The following is a 24237-nucleotide window of genomic DNA, read 5'->3' on the forward strand; positions in this document are numbered from 1 at the left end:
AATAGGACCATAATTCAAAAGCAAATAAGGAAATAAACAAGAAAACAGAAAGTGGAACCACCATTTGACCCAGTCATCCAACTCCAGGGTATATACCCAAAGGACTTAAAATGATTGGTTATAACCAAGAGCCTTAGCCTATCAGTGCATTAATCCCCTGATGTGACACAGGCACATCAATGTTTATAGCAGCTCAATTCACAGTAGCTAAACTATGGAACCAACTCAAGTGCTCTTCAACAGATGAATGGCAAAAGACAATGTGGTACATATACACAATGGAATATTACTCAGCCATAAAGAAGAATGATTTTATGACATTTGCCAGCAAATGGATGGATTGGAGACTATCATGCTAAAGTGAAGTAAGCCAGTCCCAAAGAACTAAAGGTCAAATGTTCTCCCTGATATATAGAAGTTAACCCACAAAAGGGAGGAGTAGTTGAAGGGAAGAATAGAAGTGTAGTAGGTTAGACGATGAGGAATGGAGGGGGATAAGAAAAGAAAAACAGTGGAATGAATCTGACGTAATTTTCCCATGTATATGTAAGAAACACAATGAATCCCACCACCATGTGCATTCATAAGAAAGGGACTCTAACTAGAGTAAGATATATTCCATGCTTGTATAATTATACCAAAATGGATTCTGCTGTTATGGATAACTAAAAAGAACCAATAAGTTTTAAAAAATAAAACAAAAGGCAAAAAACGGCAAATGGGATTACATCAGACTAAAAAGAAAACTTCTGCACAGCAAAGGAAACCGCAGAGCGAAAAGAGAATCAACAGAATGGGAGAAAATATTGGCCAGGTATTTGTTTGAGAGTTAAGATACAGAACACATAAAGAATTCAAAAATAACTTAACCAAAAAGACAATCCAATTAAAAATAGACAAAGGATTTGAACAGACACTTGTTCTAAAGAAGTATAAATGGCCAATAAATATATGAAAAAATGCTCAGTAACACTAGCCATCAGGAAAATGCAAATCAAAACTATAATTCGAGGAGCTGGGGTTGTGGCTCAGTGGTAGAGCGCTCGCCTAGCATGTGTGAGGCCCTGGGTTCAATCCTCAGCACCATATATAAATAAATAAATATAGTTAAAATAAATACAATGCGATATCATTTCACCCTAGCTAGAATGGCTACATACATACATACATACACACACACACACACACACACACACACACACCAGATGCTAGTGAGGATGTGGAGAAAAAGGAACCATTATTCGTTTCATGGTGAGAACATAATGAGTTTGGCCACTATGGAAAACAGTATGGAGGTTCCTCAAAAAACTAAAACTCAAACTACCATATATGATTCAGCTGTTCCACTCCTGGTTATATATCCACAGGAAATTAAGTCAGCATACAAAAGAAACATCAGCATATCCATGTTTACTGCAGTGCTGTTCACAATAGCTAAGATAGAATCAGCCTAGGTTCCCATCAACATGGAAATGAATAAAGAGCAGAGCACTGTGGCGCACACCTGTAATACCACCAGCTCAGGGAGGCTGAGGCAGGATGATTGTGAAGCCAGCCTCAGTAACTTAGCAAGGCCCCAAGCTACTAAGTGAGACCCTGTCTCTGAATAAAATACAAAAAGAGATAGGGTTGTGTGGCTCAGTGGTTAAGTGCCCCTGGGTCAACCCCTAGAACAAAAAGAGAGAGAGAAAAATAAATAAAGTAGGGTGAGGTGAGGGGTACACCATAGAATATTACTCAACCATAAAGAAGAATGACTCATTTGCAGGAAAATGGATGGAACTGGAGTTCCATATAAGTTAAATACGCCAGACACAAGAAAGACAAGTATCACACATTCATTCTCATGTGTGAAAACTAAAAAAGAAAAACAACAAATAAATAAATACTCAACTTTTGGGGAGAGGTGGGGAGTGCCTCCACAGAAGCAGGAGCACCAGAAAGCCAGAGTTTCTTGGTGAAGCAAATAGAAACAATTTCCAAGTGACATATTTGTCGGGGTTCTCTAAAGGAACAGAACCAATACAATGTGTATGTGATCATTCTAACCCATAAAATGGGCATATGATGATAATTACAAGGGATTTATTAGGCTGACTCACTGTCAGAGGCTGGACAGTCCCACATGGCCATCTGAGGCTGGAGAGCCAGAGGAACTAGGAGCTGCTCAGTCCAACAACATAGAAGCCACAAAACTAGAGGAAACCATGATGCAGCCCCAGTTTGAGGCTGACGGCCTGGAGGCACCCTGGAAGGTCGCTAGTGCAAGTCCACGTTCAAAGTCTTAAGAACGTGGACTGTGAGGTCCTCAAATGAGGGAAGCAGCAAAAAGTACACACCCTCCAGAAGCGTCAAGCCTGCGCATGCGCGGAGCTCCCCAGCTTGGTCTCTCTGGACCCACAGCCTATTGGGAGCGCTGACCCCATTTAGGGAGGGTCTTTTTCCCTTTCTGTTTGCTCACCCACCTACCCCTGCCAGTTGTTTCTGGAACTATTGCTCACCGACCCAGAAGGGTGCTTTATCAGTTTTCCAGCATCTCTCAGTACAGTGGAGCACAACCAAGACTGACCATCACTGCCAGGTGCGATGGCTCCCCCCTTAATCCCAGCTTCTCAGGAGGCTGAAGCAGGAGGATCCCGAGTTCAAAGCCAGCCTCGGCAACTTAGCAAAGCCCTAAGCAACTCAGCTAGACCCTTTCTCTAAATAAAATATTAAAAAGAGTTGGGGATGTGGCTCAGTGGTCAAGTGCCCTGGATTCAACCCCTGGTACCAATAAATAAATAAATGAGGATTGGCCATCACAAACAAGTTTGATGTCTACATCATGCCCTCTCTCCCTGGAAGGTGAAGATCCTCTCGGAAAATTCCAGTTCCCCTTATCAAAGCAAAGGACCCACCGGTCCACCAAGTGCCAACTTTAATATACAAAACCTCCATGAAAGAAATTTCCCGGGTGGGGGTGTTTGAGACCTGAAGTTTCTCTGGGTGGCTTCACTGCGGTTTACCCGTGTGGGCTGCCCGTCTGGCTGTATTCTAATCTGTTCCACTTCGCACACATTTTCAGCAATATCTATTTTTCATCATTTGGGTGATCAGTAATGTATTTTCTTCACTATTCAGATATGTTTTCGTTCAGTAACAGCAGCTGTTAAAGAGTATACTGCACATCCCAAGGATAATGGAATGCCTCATGCTTTTAATGAGAAAGATAATTATGTAATTTTCATCATAATAGTTATTTTTTATTTCCCAGTTACTTCCCATAATTTTCGTTATCACCGCCTGCAAATTATAAATGAAGATCTTATTTTTGAGCCAAAAGCTTGCCAGTAAAATTGACAGATTTTCAATAACAATCTACATTAGGAGCCATAAAAACATCATTATTCTATTCACTTTCTGGTCTCTCTGTAGCAGTTCCCCCGAATAATAAATGATGTGAGTGAAGGTTAACAGTAAAGCAGTGTCATCGAATAAATCCCTAGGCTAGTTTGGTGGCTATATTCGTGTCCATCAAATTGATTTTTTTTTCCTCCCTTTCTGCTTTAGTACTTTTCTTCCTTCAGTTCCCCCTAAGCTGCACTTAGAAACTAGAGGACAAATGAGGCTATGCAGAACCAATGACGCTTATATTCTATTTTTTAAACATTAAAGATTTTCTGTACGTGTCCTGTCCAAAGTATTCTATATGTGTTACAATGTAAGGCTTGCCTTCAATTATGTTCTATGCAATTTAGAGTAGATCAATTGCTACCCGGCACAGGTAATGGCAGAGACATCATTATCATCAACAAAATAGAAGTAGCTAATATTTCCTGGACATTTACAGGAACAGTGACTGTCCCAAGCCCTTTTCCATGAAGTATTTCATATCTGGTCCTCATAAAGACCCTGAGAGGTAGTTTCCACATGAGGAAGCTGAAGTTTTAAAGGGTTATGTGGCTTGTCCAGGGACAACAGCTGCTTAGTTAAGAAGGCAGAACTTGAACCCAGATTGTCTGACTCCACAAAGAACCACTTCCTGTCAGTAACCTGCTGTGCTGTATAAACATGGGTTAGATCTTACAAAAGTGAAAGCCTGTCCTAAAGAAGCATCCAAAGACAAAACTGATCATTTCTCATGTGTGTTCACATGAAAATAGTGAATCGCTTAACCCTAGTGAAAAATGGATTGTTTTGTGATTAGTTAAGATGAAAGTTGTTGATTGTTTTTTGAGTGTTTTTCATTTCAGAAAGTACTTCTGAAACAGAAAAAGACGTTCTTGTCCTCCCCAATTGTGACTTTATTCCTTTGATGGAGGTAATAAATTGGAATGTAGGTAATAAACCAGCCTGATCGATTTTTCTAGAACACCACTTCACTTGACTTTAGCCAATAGTGGGCTGGCAAAAACAGAACCAAACAAATCTTCAGGAAGCATCCCAGTCTGTGTTCTCCCTAGTTTCTTTGCCACCAGTTTCTCTTAGGTAGAGCCTGTCATCCTACACATCCAAAAAGTTGCTTATTTTCAATCTTTTAATTTTTCTGAAGCAATAAAACCAGAGCACAAAAAGAAGCTTGGAAACTTGAAGCACTAATGAACGGGAAGTCCCCGGCCACTCAGCAAAATATACTGCCTAAAACAGCACTCTGTAAAATACAAGGGAATGAGAAAGTCAGTAGGAGACCAAAGTTTGGAGGGAGAACAAGGACCTTGCTCTTACTCACTGTCTGCATTAAGGGGCCCTGGGTTTGCGCAGTTCCCAGATTGTTTCAGGAGACACTTTTTATAGCACAAGTCCAGCGTGTCCTTTGTGTCTTGAAGCACCCCGATAAGAAACTGTTGTTGCATCTTACAGCTGAGGAGACTGACTCAGAGTGAAAGCTTCTTGGGGTAGGCGAAGGAACTTCATCTTGGGCGGGAGGATAAAGGCACAAAGGACTGCTTCCCAGCCTCTTAAAGAGGTATGGTCTCGGTGCCAAAACTCTAACTCAGAGAATTTTATCTCTAACACTCCACATGATCACTTCAATCTATTGCCCACATTTGCAAATATGACCATTTTAGTTTAATAGCTTATAAAATTATTGAAGGCATAAGGCAGACTTGCCTCATTTCAAAGTGAAATTGCAACAGAAATGGAGCGTTCTCCCGGAGACGTCTTTTTAAAGCTTATGCTCATAGGTTGTGATCATCAGCATCCTCTTCACTTGGGATTAGCAATTAAGGATCTGTGGAAACACATTTCCTGAAGAACACTGTGTGCTTGCTAACTCCACAGAGGAGTCTTACATTCATCCAGGTGACTTTTTTTTTTTAACTACTTTATGAGATTGTTTTTACACAGGACTGACTTCATCCTTTTAAAGTGTGCAATTCAGTTTTTTGTATATTGACAGAATCCTGCAACCGCTACCACTATCTAATTTCAGATCTTTTTTTCATCACCCCAAAAGAAACCCAGTACCCAGTAGCAGTCATTCCCATTGCTCCTCCCCCAAAACTCCTGGCAACCACTAATCTTTGTCCTCATGGATCTGCCTATTCTTGACACTCCATATCATCACAATCATAACAAAACGTGGCTTTATGTGTCTGGCTACATTCTACGCGTGTTCTCAAGATCCATGCATACCATAGCACTCCGTTCTTTTGTATGCCTGAATCCACTGGGTGGATATGCCATATTTTTTGATTCGTTTATCAGTTGATGGGTATTTGGATTGCTTCTACTTTTTAGCTGTTCTAAATGATGCTGCCATGAACATGCATGGGCAAGCTTTCACGTGGACGTATGTTTTCAGTGCTCTTGGATATATACCTCTGAGTGGAATTGCCAAGTCATATGGAACGCTACGTTTAATTTTTGAGGAACTGCCAAACGTTTTCCAAAGTGGCTGCACCATTTCACATTCCTGCCAGCACTGTCTAAGGGTTCCAATTTCTCAATATCCTAGCCTACACATCTTCTTATCTGTCTTTTGTATTTAAGCCATCTCAGTGGGCATGAAGTGGTCTCTCCTGCGATTTCAATTTGCATTTCTCTAACGACTAATGCAATGTTGTTGAGCATCATTTCATGTATTTATTGGTCATTTGTTTATCTCTTTTGGAGAAATGCCTGTTCAAACTGTTTGCCTACTTTTTAATTGGATTGTCTTTTTTTATTGTTCGGTTGTGAGAGTTCTTAATTTAGTTTGGATAAAAAATTCCTTAACAGATATACGATTTGCAAATATTTTCTCCCGTTCTGTGGTTGTCCTTTCCATTCTTTATGGTGTCTGCCTTTTAAAGCACAAAACCGTTTAATTTTGATGAAGTCAAGGCTATTATTTTCCTCCGATGCTGTTAGGAATAAAGAGGTGCGACAAGAAATCAAACACGTGCGGAGAGCGGATAGGCAAGGCAACCCTTTACGGTCCCCTGGATTTTTCCTGGCAGAAGCGAGCGCCACCTGAACCTGGCTAGCAAGCGCCATGGGCGGCACTCCGCCGGCTCGTGTCTCTAACTTAAGGCAGCTCCGCCCTTCACTCTGATTGGAGGAGTTGTGGGTCACAGTCATGCGATTGGCTGATTTTAGAATTAGGGCAGGCGAAAGGGAGGGGCTACTAGAGTTGGATCCAATTAAGGCTGAATGTTCTGAAACTGGACCACCAGACTTTGTATTTCTCACCTCTGTGTTTGGTATTACGTCTAAACAGCCATCGCCTGATCCAGGGCCACAAAGATTTACTCCTAGAAGTTTTCTTCTAAGAATTTTATCATTCTAACTCTTAAATTTGGTTCTATGATCCATATTGAGTTAATTTTCTGTGTACGATGTAAGGTAGAAGTTGACCTACATTTTTTTTTTTTGGGGGGGGGCGGGGAGGCATGGACATACAGTTGTCCCAGCTCTATTTTTTGATAAAACTATTCTTTCTCCCTTGAACTGATCATTCATGTAAGCGTCCTGTGGATTTTTTGTTTTGCTTTCTCGCCTCCTATTTCTGTTCCCCTGATCTAAATATCGTCCCACCACCACCAGCAGCACCATACTGTCTTGATTACTATAGCTCTACAATAAGCTTTCAAGTCAGGAAGTGTGGATTCAACTTCACTCTCCATTTTTCTCATTGTGTTTTGCTATATTGGCTCAATTTCTGCAGAAAAGGCTGCTGGGATCTTGGTAGGAATTTGCTGTGAATTGCATTCAGGAATTTGTGAGTGACATCCCACTGGAAATCTGTGCTATTACAAAGTGCCAGTATGAAAGAACTTTGTGACAAAGGAAAAGTAAAGGTTCTTACAGGAGAACTGGCTCTATCGTGATATGGAAGAGTACTAGTAATTCTTAAGGAATGCTTACTGAAATTGACTTGCTAACTGTTCAGTAAACTTCTTTCTTGCAGCATCTTACTCATATTTTAATAAATTTCTCTATTATTAAGTTCAAATAATTTTTAATTAAGAAAGAAGTACAGCCCTCTGGGTTATGTTGCAACCATGTAGATAGCTAGTAATTAAACTCTTCCACACATATAACTTCATTCAAACAATTATGAATGAATCATTTTAAAGCTGCAAATTGCATTATGTGCATCTTTAAACAAATAAAACAGAATTACATAACAGGTTTTATAACTCCAGAAAATGTTGGAACTTATTATTAAAGAATGGTTATTTTCATGAGAAAGACAAAATTTGGGTATTCTCTTTGAGATGGGGGGTATATGACTTTTTATAGGAGAGGAGTTGCAAAATTGTATAACATGTGTATGTGTGTGTGTGTGTGTAGGTAGGTAGGTATACTGGGGATTGAACCCAGGGGAACCACTGAACTACCTCCCCAGCCCTTTTTATTTTATATATATATATATATATATATATATATATATATATATTTTTTGTTGTTGTTTTGTTTTTTTTTTTCAGAGAGAGAGAATTTTTAATATTTATTTTTCAGTTTTTGGTGGACACAACATCTTTATTTTATTTTTATGTGGTGCTGAGGATCGAACCCAGTGCCCCGCACATGCCAGGCAAGCACATTACCTCTTGAGCCACATCCCCAGCCCCCTTATTTTATATTTTGAGACAGGGTTTCACCAAGTTGCTTAGGGTCTAAGTTGCTAACGCTGGCCTCAATTGTGATCCTCCTGCCTCAGCCTCTAAAGTCACTAGGATTACAGGCCTGCGCCACTGTACCATGCTTTGTATAATTTTTTACTTTAATCTTTACATTTTACTTTTGAATATCAAAACTGAATTATAGGAGGATAGTTAAAAGATAGTTTAGGCCATGGTACAATCTGAGCAAACTTTTTTATTTAATTGTCAAGCCATTTTGGATAATGCAAAAGGATTATTTTCACTGCCTCCCTGATGTACTTGAACCTATTATCAGAATAGGGAATATCTATCATTATATTTTTAAAAAAGTAATAAAATCTATGCAATTTATGCCATAAAACTTAAAGGAAAATGAATTTGTAAATTATTTTAACATTATAAAGAACTGTATCACTATATAAAGTCCTACATTTTCTAGGATATATAATACTACTCTTTGTTCAAAGGGAAGCCAACTGTCTCGCTTTAAATTTGTCACTCAGGTATGCCCTTTGCAGCTGTTTTTCCAACAATGCACCATTGTTTAAAGAATGACTTGCTTCAGCTACAATATTGCACTGATTGAAAACACCCGTTTCAAGGTCAAGTTACCCTGTTTATCAGCAGATGTCCCTCCCCTGGCCTAACTGTAGGGATTCCCTTAGAAGGCAACTCCCCCTCCTTTGGCACTTTCCAACACAGATGCCCCACTGGCCTCGTGCTGCCCAGGGCCATCTGATAAGCAGTCTTCCTCAAACAGGGCCCTCTGCCAAGACCATCTACATCCTCATCCTTCCAAACTGAGATGTCAAGGGCAGCCATGGTTCAGACCGACCTGGATTTGAATCCTGGCTTTGTTCTTCTTACCTGTATGACCTCAGATAGGTTTATTAACCTCAGTTATACTTCATCTTCACACTTGGAAATAAAAACATACTTATTCTATATTTTGTTGGGGTTTTTAAAAATATTTTTGAGTTGTAGATGGACAAGATACCCCTATTTTATCTTATTTTTTTAATGTGGTGCTAAGGATGGAACCCAGTGCCCCACAGGTGCTAGGTGAGCGCTCCACCATGGAGCCCCAGCCCCAGATCTATGCTAAACCCCTATACTGCTAAGTGAGATAGTGCATGTAGAACTCCTAGCCCACAATCGGACAAGGTATTTTCTTCTATATTTCTACTGAGTGGTTAGAAATGTAAACCAGTATTCCTGGCATCCTAAAAGCAAATGAAACCTCCACAATTTCTTAAAATTCCAGAAATTAATTATAAGTGCTGTTCAATAAATGGTAGCTATATGGGCTATATGGTTATCTGCTTCCTGCTCTGTATAGTTGAACGAATTGCTAAAAAAGAGTGCATTAATGTGTCCCAACTTCTGGGTGCTGGTGCTTTCTCAGGGACACCCCAAAGATAGGGAGATATTTAAAAACAGGAATGATATCTCAAGTCACTCACCATACACCACACTTTGTGTTCCTCTCTTGTCCACAGAGCCAAATTGTAGATGAATAACTTCATGGTTGACAGATTGAATTGAATTGGGGCAGAACTAGTAGCACTCATAACCCTTAGTGCTAATCAGGGCAAGAATGTTTCATTATTTAATTGGACACTTCTACCAATTAATAGCTTTTGGAAAACAGTCTGATACTTGATGTTTGGTCAAAACCACACTCTTTCCTTATCCCTGAAAAGACAAGGTCATTATTTCAGTTTTTTCTGTCAATGTGTTGTGGATGATTATTGCTGAAACTACAAAATTTGGTGACGAAATAACATTTGTGCTGCCATTAAAAGTATTTGAATTAGGCGTAGGAATTTTTCAGCCCTCCGTTTTATTTTTTAGTAGTTTTCAGTCAAAATTCATGCTGTGGCTACAAAGTGGCTTGTTTCCTTTACTTTCTTTGCATTCAATGTTTAATTTAGTTGTGGACAAAAGCAAAATGGTCTAAAATAGAAGTTATGTTAAAATAATTAAAGTACAAAATTTGGGTGATGATATGGAATTGCTAGGCTGGCAGTATTTCCTAAACACTCTGAGGTCTGAAGTCTATGGCTTAGAGCCCTTGCTCTAATGTTAATGATTTTGGGTTCCTTCCATGTGCCTAGCCTTCTATAGGGTGCCTCATACTCTATCTCCAGTCTCCATGTCCATCCCCTCAACATAGGCTTTATTATCCCTGTCTGATGGACAAGGAAACCAACTCTGCCTTGCTCACATCTAAGTAGCAAAGTGATATCAAACCCAGGAGTTGGGGACATGAAAGCCAGTACATATCCAACACAATGAACTGCTCCCTCCCATTAGAGACCACTGAAAAAATTCCATGATCACTTGGCCACTTAAGTTCTATGGCTACTTTAAGCTTTTAAAGGATTTCCATGTGCAAAAGCCCACAAGAGGTGTTGATCAATCTGTCATTATTATATTACAATCAAACTGTTCCACATTCTAAAACTTTCTGAAGTTATCATCTCCCCCCTCCAGAAACTCCTGTTTCTTACCTCAGTTTTCATTTCTGTCAATAATCTCAGGGATTGTTTTCCTCCTAGAGTTCTGGTTTTTGTTTTTGTTTTTGTTTGTACCAGGGATTGAACCCAGGGGCACTTAACCACTAAGCCACATCACCAGCTCTTTTGATTTTTTTATTTTGAGACAGGGTCTCACTAAGATGCTCAGGTCCTCGCTAGATTACTGGGGCTGGCTTTGAACTTACAATTCCCCTGCCTCAGCCTTGCAAGACACTGGGATTCCTCCCAGTTCTTTCATTATTTTAATCTACATTTATTGAATGGCCACTATTCTGGCCTATGTCCAAATGCCTGAAAGATGGCTTACCATTGAATGCGATAGGAGACCTCTTCAACTTGATCCTACTAGATTCCTTCTAGTGTAAAATTAATAAACTCAGGAAATTAAAACTTGTTTTTCAGCTCACTTTACAGTTAATAAGAAGAGCGTGGCTCTATTTGTCAGAGATTTCTTTCTGAAAATTAGTGAGCTCTCAAGGCAAAATGTATGGAAGCATATTTCTATTTAGGTCATGGATTAGAATAGTATTCTATACAAATGTAGTGCATCAGCATAATGATGTTTTAAAAAACTCTCTTCATGCCCACTGATTTAGTCAGGTTTTTTGCCACTGTGACTAAAATATCTGACCAGAACAATCTTAGGGGAGGAAAAGTTTACTAGAGGGCTCGCAGTTTCAGAGGTCTCAGTCCACAGACACCAGGCTCCATTCCTCAGGGCTCGAGGGGAGGCAGGACATCATGGAGGAAGAGTGTGGTGGAGGGAAGCAGCTCACATGGTGATCAGGAAGCAGAGAGAGACTCCACTCTCCAGGGACAAATAGAGACCCCAAAGCCACGCCCCCAATGCCCCCTCCTCCAGCCACCCCCACCTGCCTCCAGCCACCACCCAGTTAATCCCATCAGGGGTTCATTCACTGATTGAGTTAAGGCTCTCACAACCCAGTCATGTCTCCTCCGAACCTTCTTGCACTGTCTCACACGTGAGCTTTAGGGGGACACCTCACATCCAAACACAACACCCACCCACCCCCCAAAAAGAGGCATACTCATGAGATTGAAAGTTACTGGTGTCCTTATGAGGAACTTTGCCACCGAAAAATTGTCTAGCTGAGATTCCTAAGGGATTGGTTGTGTAGATAAGTATGGACTGACTCAAAAGGTTGTCAAGCGAATCCAGGTCACATGCTGAAAGGCTTGTAACTGACATTTGGCAAGGATAAGTCTGGCGTGCTCAGGTCCAAGTGATCCTCATTGACCTAAAGCACCATCCAGTTTCTTGTAACTTGGTTCTTCAAATGGCCTCACTCCTCATGGGTGCTATCTAACTTGACACAGCCACCCTTAAATTTGGCAAAGGTTTTCAGGTTATACAGTGCCTAGGTCTTTAATTGTATTTTTTGCAAGGTAAATACACACACTGAAAGCTACCAGAGATGACAAAGGTGAATAAGCTGTGCACACAAGTGTGGGTCACTTAGAGCTCTCATTTGTAGCTGCTGTCTCTCCTCATTCTGTTGTTAGTGGACCTGGTCCCAGATGAATCAGGACAGTCTTCTGTGGGGAATACAGAGCTCAGGAATTAGAAATAAGTTTTCAGTTGGTGAAGAGATGCCCTGGAACACTAATTTACCATCAGCAATTATTTAAAATGTCAATATAGAGATTAAACATGGTTTGCAAATAGCAATAGGAAGGAGATTAATCCTTAAATTAAAATGGCAATTAAAGATTAAAGTTAGCTTTGAAAAATGAACTTCCATACTTTTCTTGCTATAATGGGTTAAAAAAAAAAAAAACTTCTAAAACTTTTCTAAATACAACTATGAGACTCTTATTTTTCTTTAATTGGTGAGAATGGGTTTCATGGTGGCATATTCATACACGCACATGACATAATTTCATCAGTTTCATTCCACAGTGTCTCCCCTTATTCCTCCTCCCACCCCCTTCTTCTACACTGGTCTCTCTTTCTTTTCCTGTCTTTTTTTTTTTTTTTTTTTTGGTTCCAGGGATTAACCACTGAGCCATATCCCCAGCCTTTTTTACATTTTATTTTGAGACAGAATCTTGCTGAGTTGCTTAGGCCTCACTAAGTTGCTGAGGCTGGCTTTGAACTTGCCATCCTCCTGCCCCAGCCTCCTAAGCCACTGGGATTACAGACGTGTGCCTCTGTGCCCAGCCTCCCTTTATTTTCATTGGATCCTGTTTTTCCTTTTAGTCTCTAGCTTCCTCACATGAGAGAAAACATGGGGCACTTGTCTTTCTGAGTCTGGCTTACTTCACTTAATCATAAATAAAAATTTGAAATCATCACTGATGCTGTCTCCCAGCTGCATTTACAAAATGCTTTTTTTCCCCACTAGGACTGCCCAGAGTAAGTTTCCAGTGATTAATGAGTAATCACTTCTTGCTGCTTTGTCATTGATGATCACAGAGATGCACACATATCTTAAGCTCTTATGTTGATGAATTTCACAAACTGAACCAACCAACCCACAGAACCATCGCCTGGTCAAGAAGTAACCCACCGTCAAAATAAGCCAATCCCCAAAAAACAGAGGCCCAGTGTCCTCTCTGACATGTAGATGCTAGCACACAATAAGGGGGTCGGGAGAATAGAAATTCACTGGATGAGACAAAGGAGAATGAAGGGGGGGTGGGAACAGGAAAGACAGTGGAGTGAATGGGACAGAACTTTCCTGTGTTCCTATATGAGCACACGACCAGGAAACTCCACATCAGGTCCAACCACAAGAATGGGAGGTCATACCCCATGTATGTGTAATGTGTCAAAATACACTCTAGTGTCACGCATAACTAAAAAGAACAAATGGAAAAAAAAAAAAACCTGGTGTCACTGCCCCTTCCTGTCACTCTCCCCTCACAACTATCCCTACAATGACTTTTACCACCATGACTTTCTTGTGTCTGGCGTCGCTCACTTGGCATTTTGTGGGTGAGACTCGATGAGTTGCTCCTTTCATCGCTGCAAATTATTCCACTGTGTGAATATAACTTCATCTCTTTATCCCTCTTACTGGGCATATGGGTGGTTTTCATTTGGGAGCCATTAAGAATATGTCTTTGGGGAGAACATTAAACACTTTTTATTAAAGCATTACAAAGTTATACGTAGTAGGTGGGTTCGTTTGGACAAAATCATACATACCTGGAATTTGATTTAATCCCTGTTCCCCCCACACACACACACTTACCCTCCCTTCCCCTCTTCTCTGTCCTCTACTCTCCTCATCTTCCTTTATTTTTGATTGTTACTTTCTATGTAACCATAAGGTGAAATTCCCTGTGGTTCACTTATAAATGCATGTAACATGATTTTGTTACATTCTATATCTTCTCCTCCTCTCCTTTCCTTCCTCTCTCCCTCTCAGTTTCCTTCTACTCCACTGGTCTTCATATATATTTATGATATCCTATCCCCCCGACCACCTTCTTTCCCCTGTTTTGCTCTAGATTCCATAAGAATGTTAAACTTTTAATCAGACTTGGACAGAAAAGAGGAAGCTATTTGGTCGTACAAGACTTGGATTACATTGTAAATATCTTAATCCTTTTTGTTTTAGATTTTATTTCATTTCTAAAGGAGTAATGGGTATGTTTTAGTCAGCTTTTTCATTACTGTGACCAAAAGACCTGACCAGAACAATTGTAGGGGACAAAAATTTTATCTGGGGGCTCACGGTTTCAGAGGTCTCTGTCCACAGACAGCAGGCTCCACTCCTCAGGGCTCCAGGGGAGGCAGGACATCATGGAGGAAGAATGTGGTGGAGGGAAGCAGCTCACATGGTGATCAGGAAGCAGAGAGAGACTCCACTCTCCAGAGACAAATAGAGACCCCAAAGCCACACCCCCAATGCCCCCTCCTCCAGCCACACCCACCTGCCTCCAGCCACCACCCAGTTAATCCCATCAGGGACTCATTCACAACCCAGTCATTTCTCCTCTGGACCTTCTTGCATTGTCTCACACAGGAGCTTTTGGGAGACACCTCACATTCAAACCACAACAGGTTATTACTTTCTAGTCTATGTAATGGTTTTTCTATGGATATAAGCTCCATATTCCTGGCTTTCCCCACATTTTCCCACCTAATGGTTAAAATATGCTACCAAACCACCCTTCTGATCTTTCAAGGCCCAGCTTAGAGACCCTCTTCACAAAACCTTAGCTGGTCCTACACAAAGTGACGTCACTCTTTTCTGAAATGCCAGACCAGTTTGCACATCTCCCTTCTCTTACGTTGTCATGTACTTTACATTCTCAGAGTCACCACCTCCTTTGTAAGTAAATAATACTTTTTTAAAGTTCCAGTCATCACAACTTAATGCAAAGACAGGGATTGCTGGGTAGACCTTGCACTTGCAACATGATACCCCCGTGCAATGGGAGTCGAACATCATCATAACAAAAACCTGATTCTGAGAGTCTCAGAGATTTTATAAGCTCCAAAATAGGAATAGCATCACAATTTTCTCCCAATTCTATTTCCCTCCCATCTGTAAAGAATAGGATGAGGCTGTTGATCTGATCTGCTCTTGTGACCAAGTTAGCCTTTTGTCTATCACCCATAGATCAGTAGAAATGGGTTCTTACCCGAGGCTCACAGAATTCTCAAGGCAGATATTGGATCAGTTCAGCTCTCCTGTCTTAAAATCGAGAACAGAAGTTGCATCAAGTTGAACACTTGTTTTTGTTTGCTGTGTTTTATTTTTGTGCTGGAGTTATGAGTTTTCCTTCTAAACATGACCATGGCTGTGTGTGACTATTGAAGCTGCTCTTCAACATATGCTGGTCATTTCTTCATTGCTCCCATTTGCCCTACTAGTTATGAGGACCATGAAAGCGAGGGCCGTATCTTAATTTTGTTTGAAATTTCACTGGCGTAGACTCCTAAAAACGTCTGAAGGTCAATGAAAGTGAACAACTTGATACTTAGCAAGGGCTTGCCTGGAGTCAGAGCATGGCTGAATCATATGGCCTTCAGCCCGCCGCCTCGTTCCCCAAGCAAATCTGATTGATAACATCTCCCTTCTTTCCTACAAGGATATTTGGAGACAAAATTGAGTTATGCATAATGTGTTGAGCCTTTCGGAGTTGGAATTGCATGAGGCACTCTGCCTCTCAGGAGTGGCGTGATTTAGTTAGATGACATCTTGTGCTGGCGTCCACTATAATGTGAAGGCTTTACTGCAAGCCTCCTTTTAAAATAATAATAATAAATGATTTGGGCTTTCTGGTGATTTTGAAATGGCTTAAGAGATTGCAAATTAAAATGTCTTGGAGAACTAATTGCCCATCTCTGCCACCAGTGGTTCTTTTTATGACCCTGGAGGAAGTTGCTTTCTTCTCTCTGCTCAATTTGAGCGGCCTCTTCCACAGTGTTGTCAAAATATATTTTACTGTTGTATGAAATAAAACCGTGGAAATCTAGAGCTCCAAGCATACTTAGCATGAACAGTGCCTGGCAATGGATTAGGGTTGCAGTATTTGAAGAATAAGTTAGTGACACTCATTTCTACCACTCCAGCCAGCTGTTCCACCCACCCCTGCTTCAGTCCCCCCAGAGGTGGAGAACGTCCTTCTGAAGGCCTCTTATTTCATTGTCAGCTAAACTTAGTTACTACCAATGCCACTTTGACTTCTGTGAGGCTTCCTATAATTCTGCCAAACAGTTAGTTACTCCTGTTCTACGTTCCATTAGTCATATTTCTGTTGTGGTATTGATTAGAGTCTTCCAGAATTCCTGTTCTATAATCTGTTACGTCTCCCCTTCTAGACCGTGAGCTCCATGAGGACAGGAGTGTATCTTGTCTTCTTGTGTTTCCAGCTCCCAGCAGGATACAGAATAGACAGAAGATTGGCAAAAGGGAGACAGAGAAAATGAGAGGAAAGAATAAGATAACAGAGAGGACTTGTATTGACTGCCTACTCAATCGTCTCTGAAGAGAGATGCTTTCACCCCAGAATTTGTATAGCAAAGAGAAGATTACCGAACTTAAGAAGAAAATTGTGAAACGATCTCCATTTTTTTGAATCTCAAGCATTTTAATTTCCATTCATTTTGTGGGTTTTATATTATACGTAGTATTTTAGTTTAGTTGAACATGAGTATAATTTATAAGTAGACACAGTTAGAAGGTACATGTGTTAGTCAGCTTTCCATTACTGTAGCACATACCTGAGATAATCAGCTTATAAAGATGAAAGGTTTGTTTCAGCTGACATCTTTGGAGATTTTAACCCTAACAAGGATTGGTCCTATTGCTTTGGGCCCGTGGTGAGACAATATGGTGGCAGCATGTGGCAAAGCCATTCATCTCATGGCTGGGAAGTGGAAGAGAGAAGAAGAGGAAGAGCCAAGGTGTCCCATCACCACCTTCAAGGACACACCCCAGTGACTTAGACCCTCACACTGGGCCCTACATTTTAAAGATTCCATCATCTCCCAATAATGCCATGGGTTGGGGACCAGGCCTTTCATACACAGGTCTTTGGGAAGCACTTAAGATTCAAACTATAGCATTTTCTGATAAAGCTTCAAATCACTAATTTGGATGACCCTAATATAGCTGTTTGCCAGTCCCTGTACTAAGCATCTGGTATATATTATTTGATTTATTCCACCAAAAATCCTGTGAAGGATACTATGGTCTTCCTTTTACAGATGAAGAATGAGGCACAGAGAGGTTAAGTCATTTCCTGATCACAGACAGCTGGGAAATGGTAGAACTAGGGTCCAGATTCACATCTGTCTGACGAAGCCACCGCCACATCCTCTTTTGTGAGTGTGTCCTGGGACATAGAGTTGTTTTTCCTACTCAGTGCCAGCTTGTCAATTAAATAAACCAATTAAATGGATGAGTCAATCAAACCAAGTACATATTAAAGATTTCTTCTTACCAAAAAAAAAAATTGTCAGAATTAAAATAAAATGCCATTTTCCATTGTGAAAGCACACATTGGCAATGGCAGGCCAAACAGCACCCCTCCGGGATGCAGTAGGTGCTCACTTCTGTTTCTTGACAGAAAAACTGAAGTGAAGGACCAGGGTCCCTGGTTCAGTCAAGCAGGTGGGACTCTGCTATCACTACATTTTAAATAGAGATACTGTTCACATACCATAGGAGTCACCATTTTAAAGTAGGCAGTCCAGGAATTTCTAGTACATTCTCTGCCACCACCATGACCTATATTCAGAACATTCCATCACCCCTAAGAAGCCAGGTGCACCTCAGCAGCACTTCCCACTGCCCTGTTCCCCTGGGCTCCACTCCTCCACTCCTGGTCTCTGTGCTTTTCATGTAAATAGGATCCCCTACTGTGCAGCCTCTTGCATTTGGCTTCTTGCACTTAGCACAGTGTTTTCAAGGTTCTTCCTGGTGGTAGGCTCTATCCATCCTTCACTCCTCTTTATGGCTGTGTTCCATTATATTGATGGACACTTGGTGGTTTTCCACTTCTATTGGGGGTAGTAGTGCCGTGGTTTCTATGTGAACACGTATCCTCCCTTCTTCTGCCAGGTGCCTCAGAGTGTGCTGCTGGGTGACTCAGTATTTAGCATTTTGAGAAACTTTTTACCAAAGCAGCTACACCACCCCCAGTGCCCACCCAGCAAGGTGTGAGGGTTCTAGCTTCTCCGCATGCTTGTCCACACTTATTATCTTTTTCTAAAATTTATTTTTAAATTTGGGTGTTTTGGTTTTGGTTTTCCATACTAGGGATTGAACTCGAGGGTATTCAACTCCTGAGCCCCATCCCAAGCCAATTTTTTATTTTTTTTATTTTGAGACAGGGTCTCGCTAAGTTGCTTAGGGTCTTGCCAAGTTGCTGAGGCTGGACTTGAACTTGTGATCCTCCTGTCTCAGCCTCCTGAGCCACTGGGATTATAGGAGAGCCCAGTCTATAGATACTCATAACCATCCTGAGGATGTGGAAGGTGCTTCATTGTGGTTGTGAGTTTGTATTTCTCTAATGATAATGATGTTGAGCGTTTTCCTATGTGTGTAATTGTCCCCTCAAATGCTTCTTTTGAATTTAAAATAGCTATTTCCTTCTTTTTTAGCATTATTTCATTGAAATATGAATTTTCACTGAAATAAAATGTGTGGTATTTGCTTCCTCCCCACAGAACCCTCTCAAAGCATATTAAATACTCATGAATCCTCCTAAACATCGCCTGAGCTCTCACGTGCCACACTGCTGGAGCCAAAACCAGCTGAGTTTCCATTGGCAATTTTCCAGAAAAAAAAATCTCCACATTATTAGATAACAAGCTTTTAAAAACCTCAAATTATGATGATGGTAATGCTTTATTTAAAAGCATTTATGCCATAGGAACTCCAAAATTTGTTTTTGAAATTATAATTTCTTAACTTTTTTACATCCCTTTGAGGCAAAAAAGAAGCAGGAGAAGATAGTAGCTATCTCAAAAGGGTCCTCCAAGAAAGTAAATGTAGAGACTGGAACGTCTGAAACTTCTAGTATGTCTTGGGAAAAGATCTGTTGGAGTACAAGCACTATTTTCAATTTTTTTTTTTTTTTTTGGTACTGGGGATTGGACCCAGGGACTCTTAACCACTGAGCCACATCCCCAGCCCTTATTTCTTTGTTTATTTATAATTTTGAGACAGGGTCTTGCTAAGTTGCTGAGGCTGACTTTGAACTTCCAATTCTCCTGCCTCAGTCTCCCCAGCTGCTGGGATCACAGGTGTGCGCCACCATGCCCAGCTCAAAATTACTTTTAAGTTGTATACTAGTCCTGGATATAAAGCACACTGCTCATCTATGATGCTGATGTTTTATCATGTTAAAATTAATGTATAATGAGGTATACTTCATACCATAGAATTCACCAGTCCAAGAGTTTCTAGTACATTCTCTGCCCATCATCATCATGACCTATTTTCAGAACATTTTCATCACCCCTAAAAGAACCCATGTGCCCATCAGCGGTACTTCCCACTGCCCTGGTCTGGACCAGAGAAAGGAAATAAAAAGGCCTGAAGTTTTCATAGACCAATTTCTTCCTGTACATTGAGATACTACCCGTCTGGGCCTCTAAGGATCCGCAGTGGTGCTCTTTCCATGGACAGCACGGTCTGCACCAGCGCTGGTGTCCACTGCAGCTCTGAGGCCTCTCCAGCTTTCAGAGCCTACATCTTCCTGTCTTGCATTCAGATTTTATCCAGTGGCCTCTAACAAGAGCAGTCATTCTCACTTTTACTGTAATTTGAATGTATTTAGTTTTAATGGTCAACAGTGTTGAAATTCATTCATTCCCTTCTGAACTGGGCTTTCTTACAGAACATGATTTTTTTTTCTTGGAAAAAAAAAACAGCTTTGAAATATTGTTTATTTGGTGAATCCACAATACAGGTGGAGCGCCTCCTGGGCAGCAGACCTGCAAAATACCCAGGGAGGCATCCTTACAGCCTTGGTGCCTACTCCTTCCTGCCAAGCTCCCAGTCAGTCCCCCCTGGGGACACTGGCAGGATCAGACTCCTGGGGAGCCCACACCACAGAGCCAGCCCCATCTGCCACTGCCAGGAAGGGTTCCCCGGGGAAGAGACACAAGGTCTAGGACCTGAAGGATGCCTTGCGGCATCCAGTCGTGGGGCAGAGAGCTGGCACTTACACAGGAACTAAGGCAGGCACGGTCCTGATGGCTTTGAGGACCTCAGTGAAGGACAGTGTGACAGGCACACTAGAAGCAGAAGGACAGTAGGCGGCAGGTGGAGAAGGAACCTCATTAAACAGAGGTAGACCTCTGGCCTCTGCTGGGGGGCTTCTGCCAGGGCCACGTTGGAAGCCCATGGAGATAGGAGGGGCCCGGTGACCTTTGCACCATCATTTTCCTCTTTCCCCGTCAGGAGTACAACTGGAGAAACTACCAACCCAGCCAGATGAGTGAGTCGGAGCTGCAGATGCTGGCCAGCCTACGACGGCAGCAGAATGAGGAGCTGGAGGACACCGAGGACCAGCACGGCCTGAGTGCCTCCCAGGTTGACAACTGTAACGTCAGCATAAGTACCAGCAGCGATGACACTACCACCTGGAACTCCTGCCTGCCACCCGTGAGTCTTACCCCTGCCTTGAAAGGGGGGGAAGCTTCCTTCTAACAAAGCCCAGGCTTGGGGAGTGGGGGACTAGAACCAAAATGAGAACTCTCCCCAGAGAAATATTCAGAGCCCGTCCTGAAATAGTGTTTTAGGGCTGGGAGCAGAAAGCAGTGGGTGCCACTGTCTTTTCTCAAATTGTCTCATTTACCCTCAGAAACTGTGTACATAGGAACCGATTGTCTTAGTCAGTTTTGTGCTGCTATAACAGAATACATGAGACCAGGCAATTTATAAACAACAGAGATCCATTTCTTACAATTCCAGAGCCTGTGGATGGAGTCCATGGTCAAGGGACTTCATCTGCCAGTGCCTTCTTTCTACTTCCTCCCGAGAGGGAAAGCAGAAGGCAAGAGAGCAGGAGGAAGAGGAAGGAGACAGAATTAGCCCTTTTATTAGGTACCCACTCTCATGGTAACTGACCCCTCCCACATAATGGGGATTCACCAAGGCTCGGCCTGATCACCTCAGGATCCCATCTCTCAATACTGTTGCACTGGCCACTAAGTCTCTAACACATGGCCTTTGGGGACATGTTCAAATCCTAGCCATGATGGATTAAACCACACACTGAGAAAAAAAAAAAGAATAATTTTGCTGTAGACTCTGGGCATTCCGTTGTATTCCTGTTCCTAGCACAAGTCCTGTAGCATAGAAAGGCTCAGTGTTTGTTAAATATTTAAAAAATGAATGAGCAAAAGGGAAAATACTGCAGGTATACTAAGTGTGGCTCAGATCCCAGCACAGAAGAGAAGTACTGTGTTGGTCCTAGAGGTTGACTGGCTCCTCCCTATGACTGAGGGTCCTGGTAGCCCCTGGGTATCTCAAAGGTTTACCTCCCCATGAGTCTCCTGAAGTGTGGGCCTCCCCCTCACTGTGGCCCAGCATAGGAGTGGAAACAGGCCTTAATCTTCCCAGTTTTCAGGTACACAAACTGAACCCTGCGCCCAGATTTCTATACCAGGTCAGTGGTGGATCCCATAGCAGAGCCTCAGACTTTAAATCAGTCCATTCTCTACAGTACTGTCCTCGGATCTTATGGCTTAGTAGGAAAAACAAAGTATAAACATCAATATAATAGTCCAGTGTGGCACAAGAGATGTCATAGGCAGAATAAAATCTGCCATTCTCAAAAGTATCTAGAGCTGTTTTAAGATCTCCATAAACTCAAAGGATATTTGCACACAAAGCCACATTCAGCCTAGCAGGAGAAGTAGCGCACGCCTGTAATCCCAGCAACCTGGGAGGCTGAGGCAGGAGGATTGCAAGTTCAAGGCCAGCCTCAGCAACTTAGTGAGACCCTGTCTCAAAATTTAAAAAACACAAACATTGTTTTAAAGACTTGGGGTGTAGGTTAGTGGTAAAGCATTCCTGAGTTCTATCCCAGTTCCAAAAATAAAAAATAAAAAAGCCACTTTCAATATCATAACATTAAAATATACTTTCACTTATAAATATAACCTTTTTACTATAGTTTTTGAAAGGAAACATAAAATCCTATAACTTTGATTCATGTATATACATATTTAAACATTAAAGGATAGTTGACAGTAGATGTTATGTTTTAAGTATTTACCAAATAATTATTAGTTCTGCAAATATTTTTTGTATTATTTAAAGCCGGTTTTTTCTGGATCTCCAACATCTTTGTAGATTTCCAAAAACCTCAGGGACCCTGACACCTAACGCTCCCGAAATCAATGAAACTTTCTGTGAGCTGTGCTAGTGATTAAACCTAGGGCCTTAGGGTATTGCATGCCCAGCAAATGCTCTACCACTGAGCTACAGACTCAGCGTGTGTGTGTGTGTGTGTGTGTGTGTGTGTGTGTGAAAGAGAGAGAGAGAGAGAGAGAAAGAGAGACTCTCACTAAGTTACTGAGGCTGGACCCAAACTTGCAGCCCTCCTGCCTGAGACTGCAAAGAGGCTGGGATCACAGCTGCTCACCACTGTGCATGGCTAACACTGAGGCTCTGGCAAGCTGTTTCCAGCCTACTGACATACAGATCTCCTAACCACTATGACCCAGTGACTTCTTAATACATGAGTTAATTGTCAAATGAGTGCTGTGGAAATCTATTGGAAGGTGAGACTTCTGTGCTGTCGAGAGAATTTGCAAGTCTTTATGAAGGAGGAATTCAAATCAGCTTCAAGGGAAGAAAACATGATCGCAGTTTTTAATTGGTGGTTTTCATCGCCACCTTTCCCGCCCTCCAGAATTCTCCTGCCTCGACTGTGTTTTCATTAAACACAGATATCAAGCTCATATAAAGCCTCAAGCAACCTTGGTGCCAAGAGCATCCACCCACCCAGAAAAACACCCCTGTCCTGGTTCCTCTGATTACTGAATGTCCTTGTAGCCAGAGCTAAGATACTGGGAGTCGGCTGCAGACTTCTGCTGGTGAAATTTGTGATGGAATTGAAACATTGCCTTCCTTATAAAATATTCCTCAACAGCCATTTAAACCTCAAGTAAGAATGAGAACAGTGGCCTCGTGATGGGGCTCCTTCTGTCATGAGGCAGCTCGGAGACCAGCATCACAAAGGGCAAGCGGAGGAATGATTATTTATGGACTGAGAAGTCTGAACTCTTGGTTGCCCTGGATACGGTGTTCCCGTCACTGTCCTGTTCTGGCAGGGACTGAAGTCTCCTGCATGACAACTACTTCACTCTGAAAGTGTGCGGCCAAAAATAACACCGTTAGTAATGAACTTAATAACCCTCTATTTGATCAAATGAGAAATTGAAAACAGTCTGTTTTTCATACAGAGAAAATATTGAAAATCCTACCTCTGGTATTCATAAGATATGTTTATTATTGCATCCAATTCAGTCTATCCCAGTATTGGAACTATCAGCAAATGGGAAATTGCATTCCTTAATGAACTCCGCATCCTGCTGCTCATATGGAGGTTAAATAGAGCAATCTACAAGCATTGTTCTGGTCTTTCTGAGAGCTTGCAGCTTTGTCTTTAGAAACTGTGCAGAAACGATAGAAATAGAAAAACTGAAAGAGTGCATGACTTTATTTAATCACAGTGATGTCCTCCTCCTCTTCTAGCTCAGTGAATGGCTCGGCCACCTACCTTGGCACCTGAGCCAGAAATTTAGAAGGCATTTCCACTTCTCCCACTCTTTCATCCCACAGATCCACTGGTCTCCAAGACCTGGGACCCCTCCTTCTTTTCACGCTTAACACTTGCTACCTAATACCTTGGCAAGTTATTTCTCACCTGAATTCCTTCAGCAGTCCCTCAGCATCTCTGTGCCTCCACTCTGAGCACCGAAGCCCAGTGGTTAGGAGCATTTGCTCTGAAGTCCAAGTGTGACAGTTCAGATCCAAGCTATGACCTTATAAAGCACTTGGCACTGTACCTGAAATGCAATAGGTATTAATAATCAGAGCTTAGTTATTGGTGTTATTATCATCATTATTCACATTAGCCCTCTTACCAAAGCCTAGACCTGATCCAGTCTCTCCCCTCTG

The 24237-nt window shown here is 41.7% G+C and overlaps 1 protein-coding gene across 4 annotated transcripts in view; it reads left to right on the top strand.

The window, feature by feature from the left end:
• Cfap20dc (CFAP20 domain containing) overlaps positions 1-24237 on the top strand; it is a 231593-nt gene that overhangs the window by 153259 nt on the left and 54097 nt on the right. For all 4 annotated transcript variants that reach the window (XM_046453013.2, XM_046453011.2, XM_046453012.2 and 1 more), the window contains one exon: positions 20506-20709. In XM_046453013.2, the coding sequence (XP_046308969.1) occupies positions 20506-20709 (204 nt within the window). The remainder of the gene's footprint in view (positions 1-20505; positions 20710-24237) is intronic.

Source organism: Marmota monax, unplaced genomic scaffold (assembly GCF_021218885.2).
Source record: "Marmota monax isolate L192 unplaced genomic scaffold, Marmota_monax_Labrador192_F-V1.1 WCK01_AAM20220418_F8-fsc00042, whole genome shotgun sequence".
NCBI classification, from domain to species: domain Eukaryota; kingdom Metazoa; phylum Chordata; class Mammalia; order Rodentia; family Sciuridae; genus Marmota; species Marmota monax.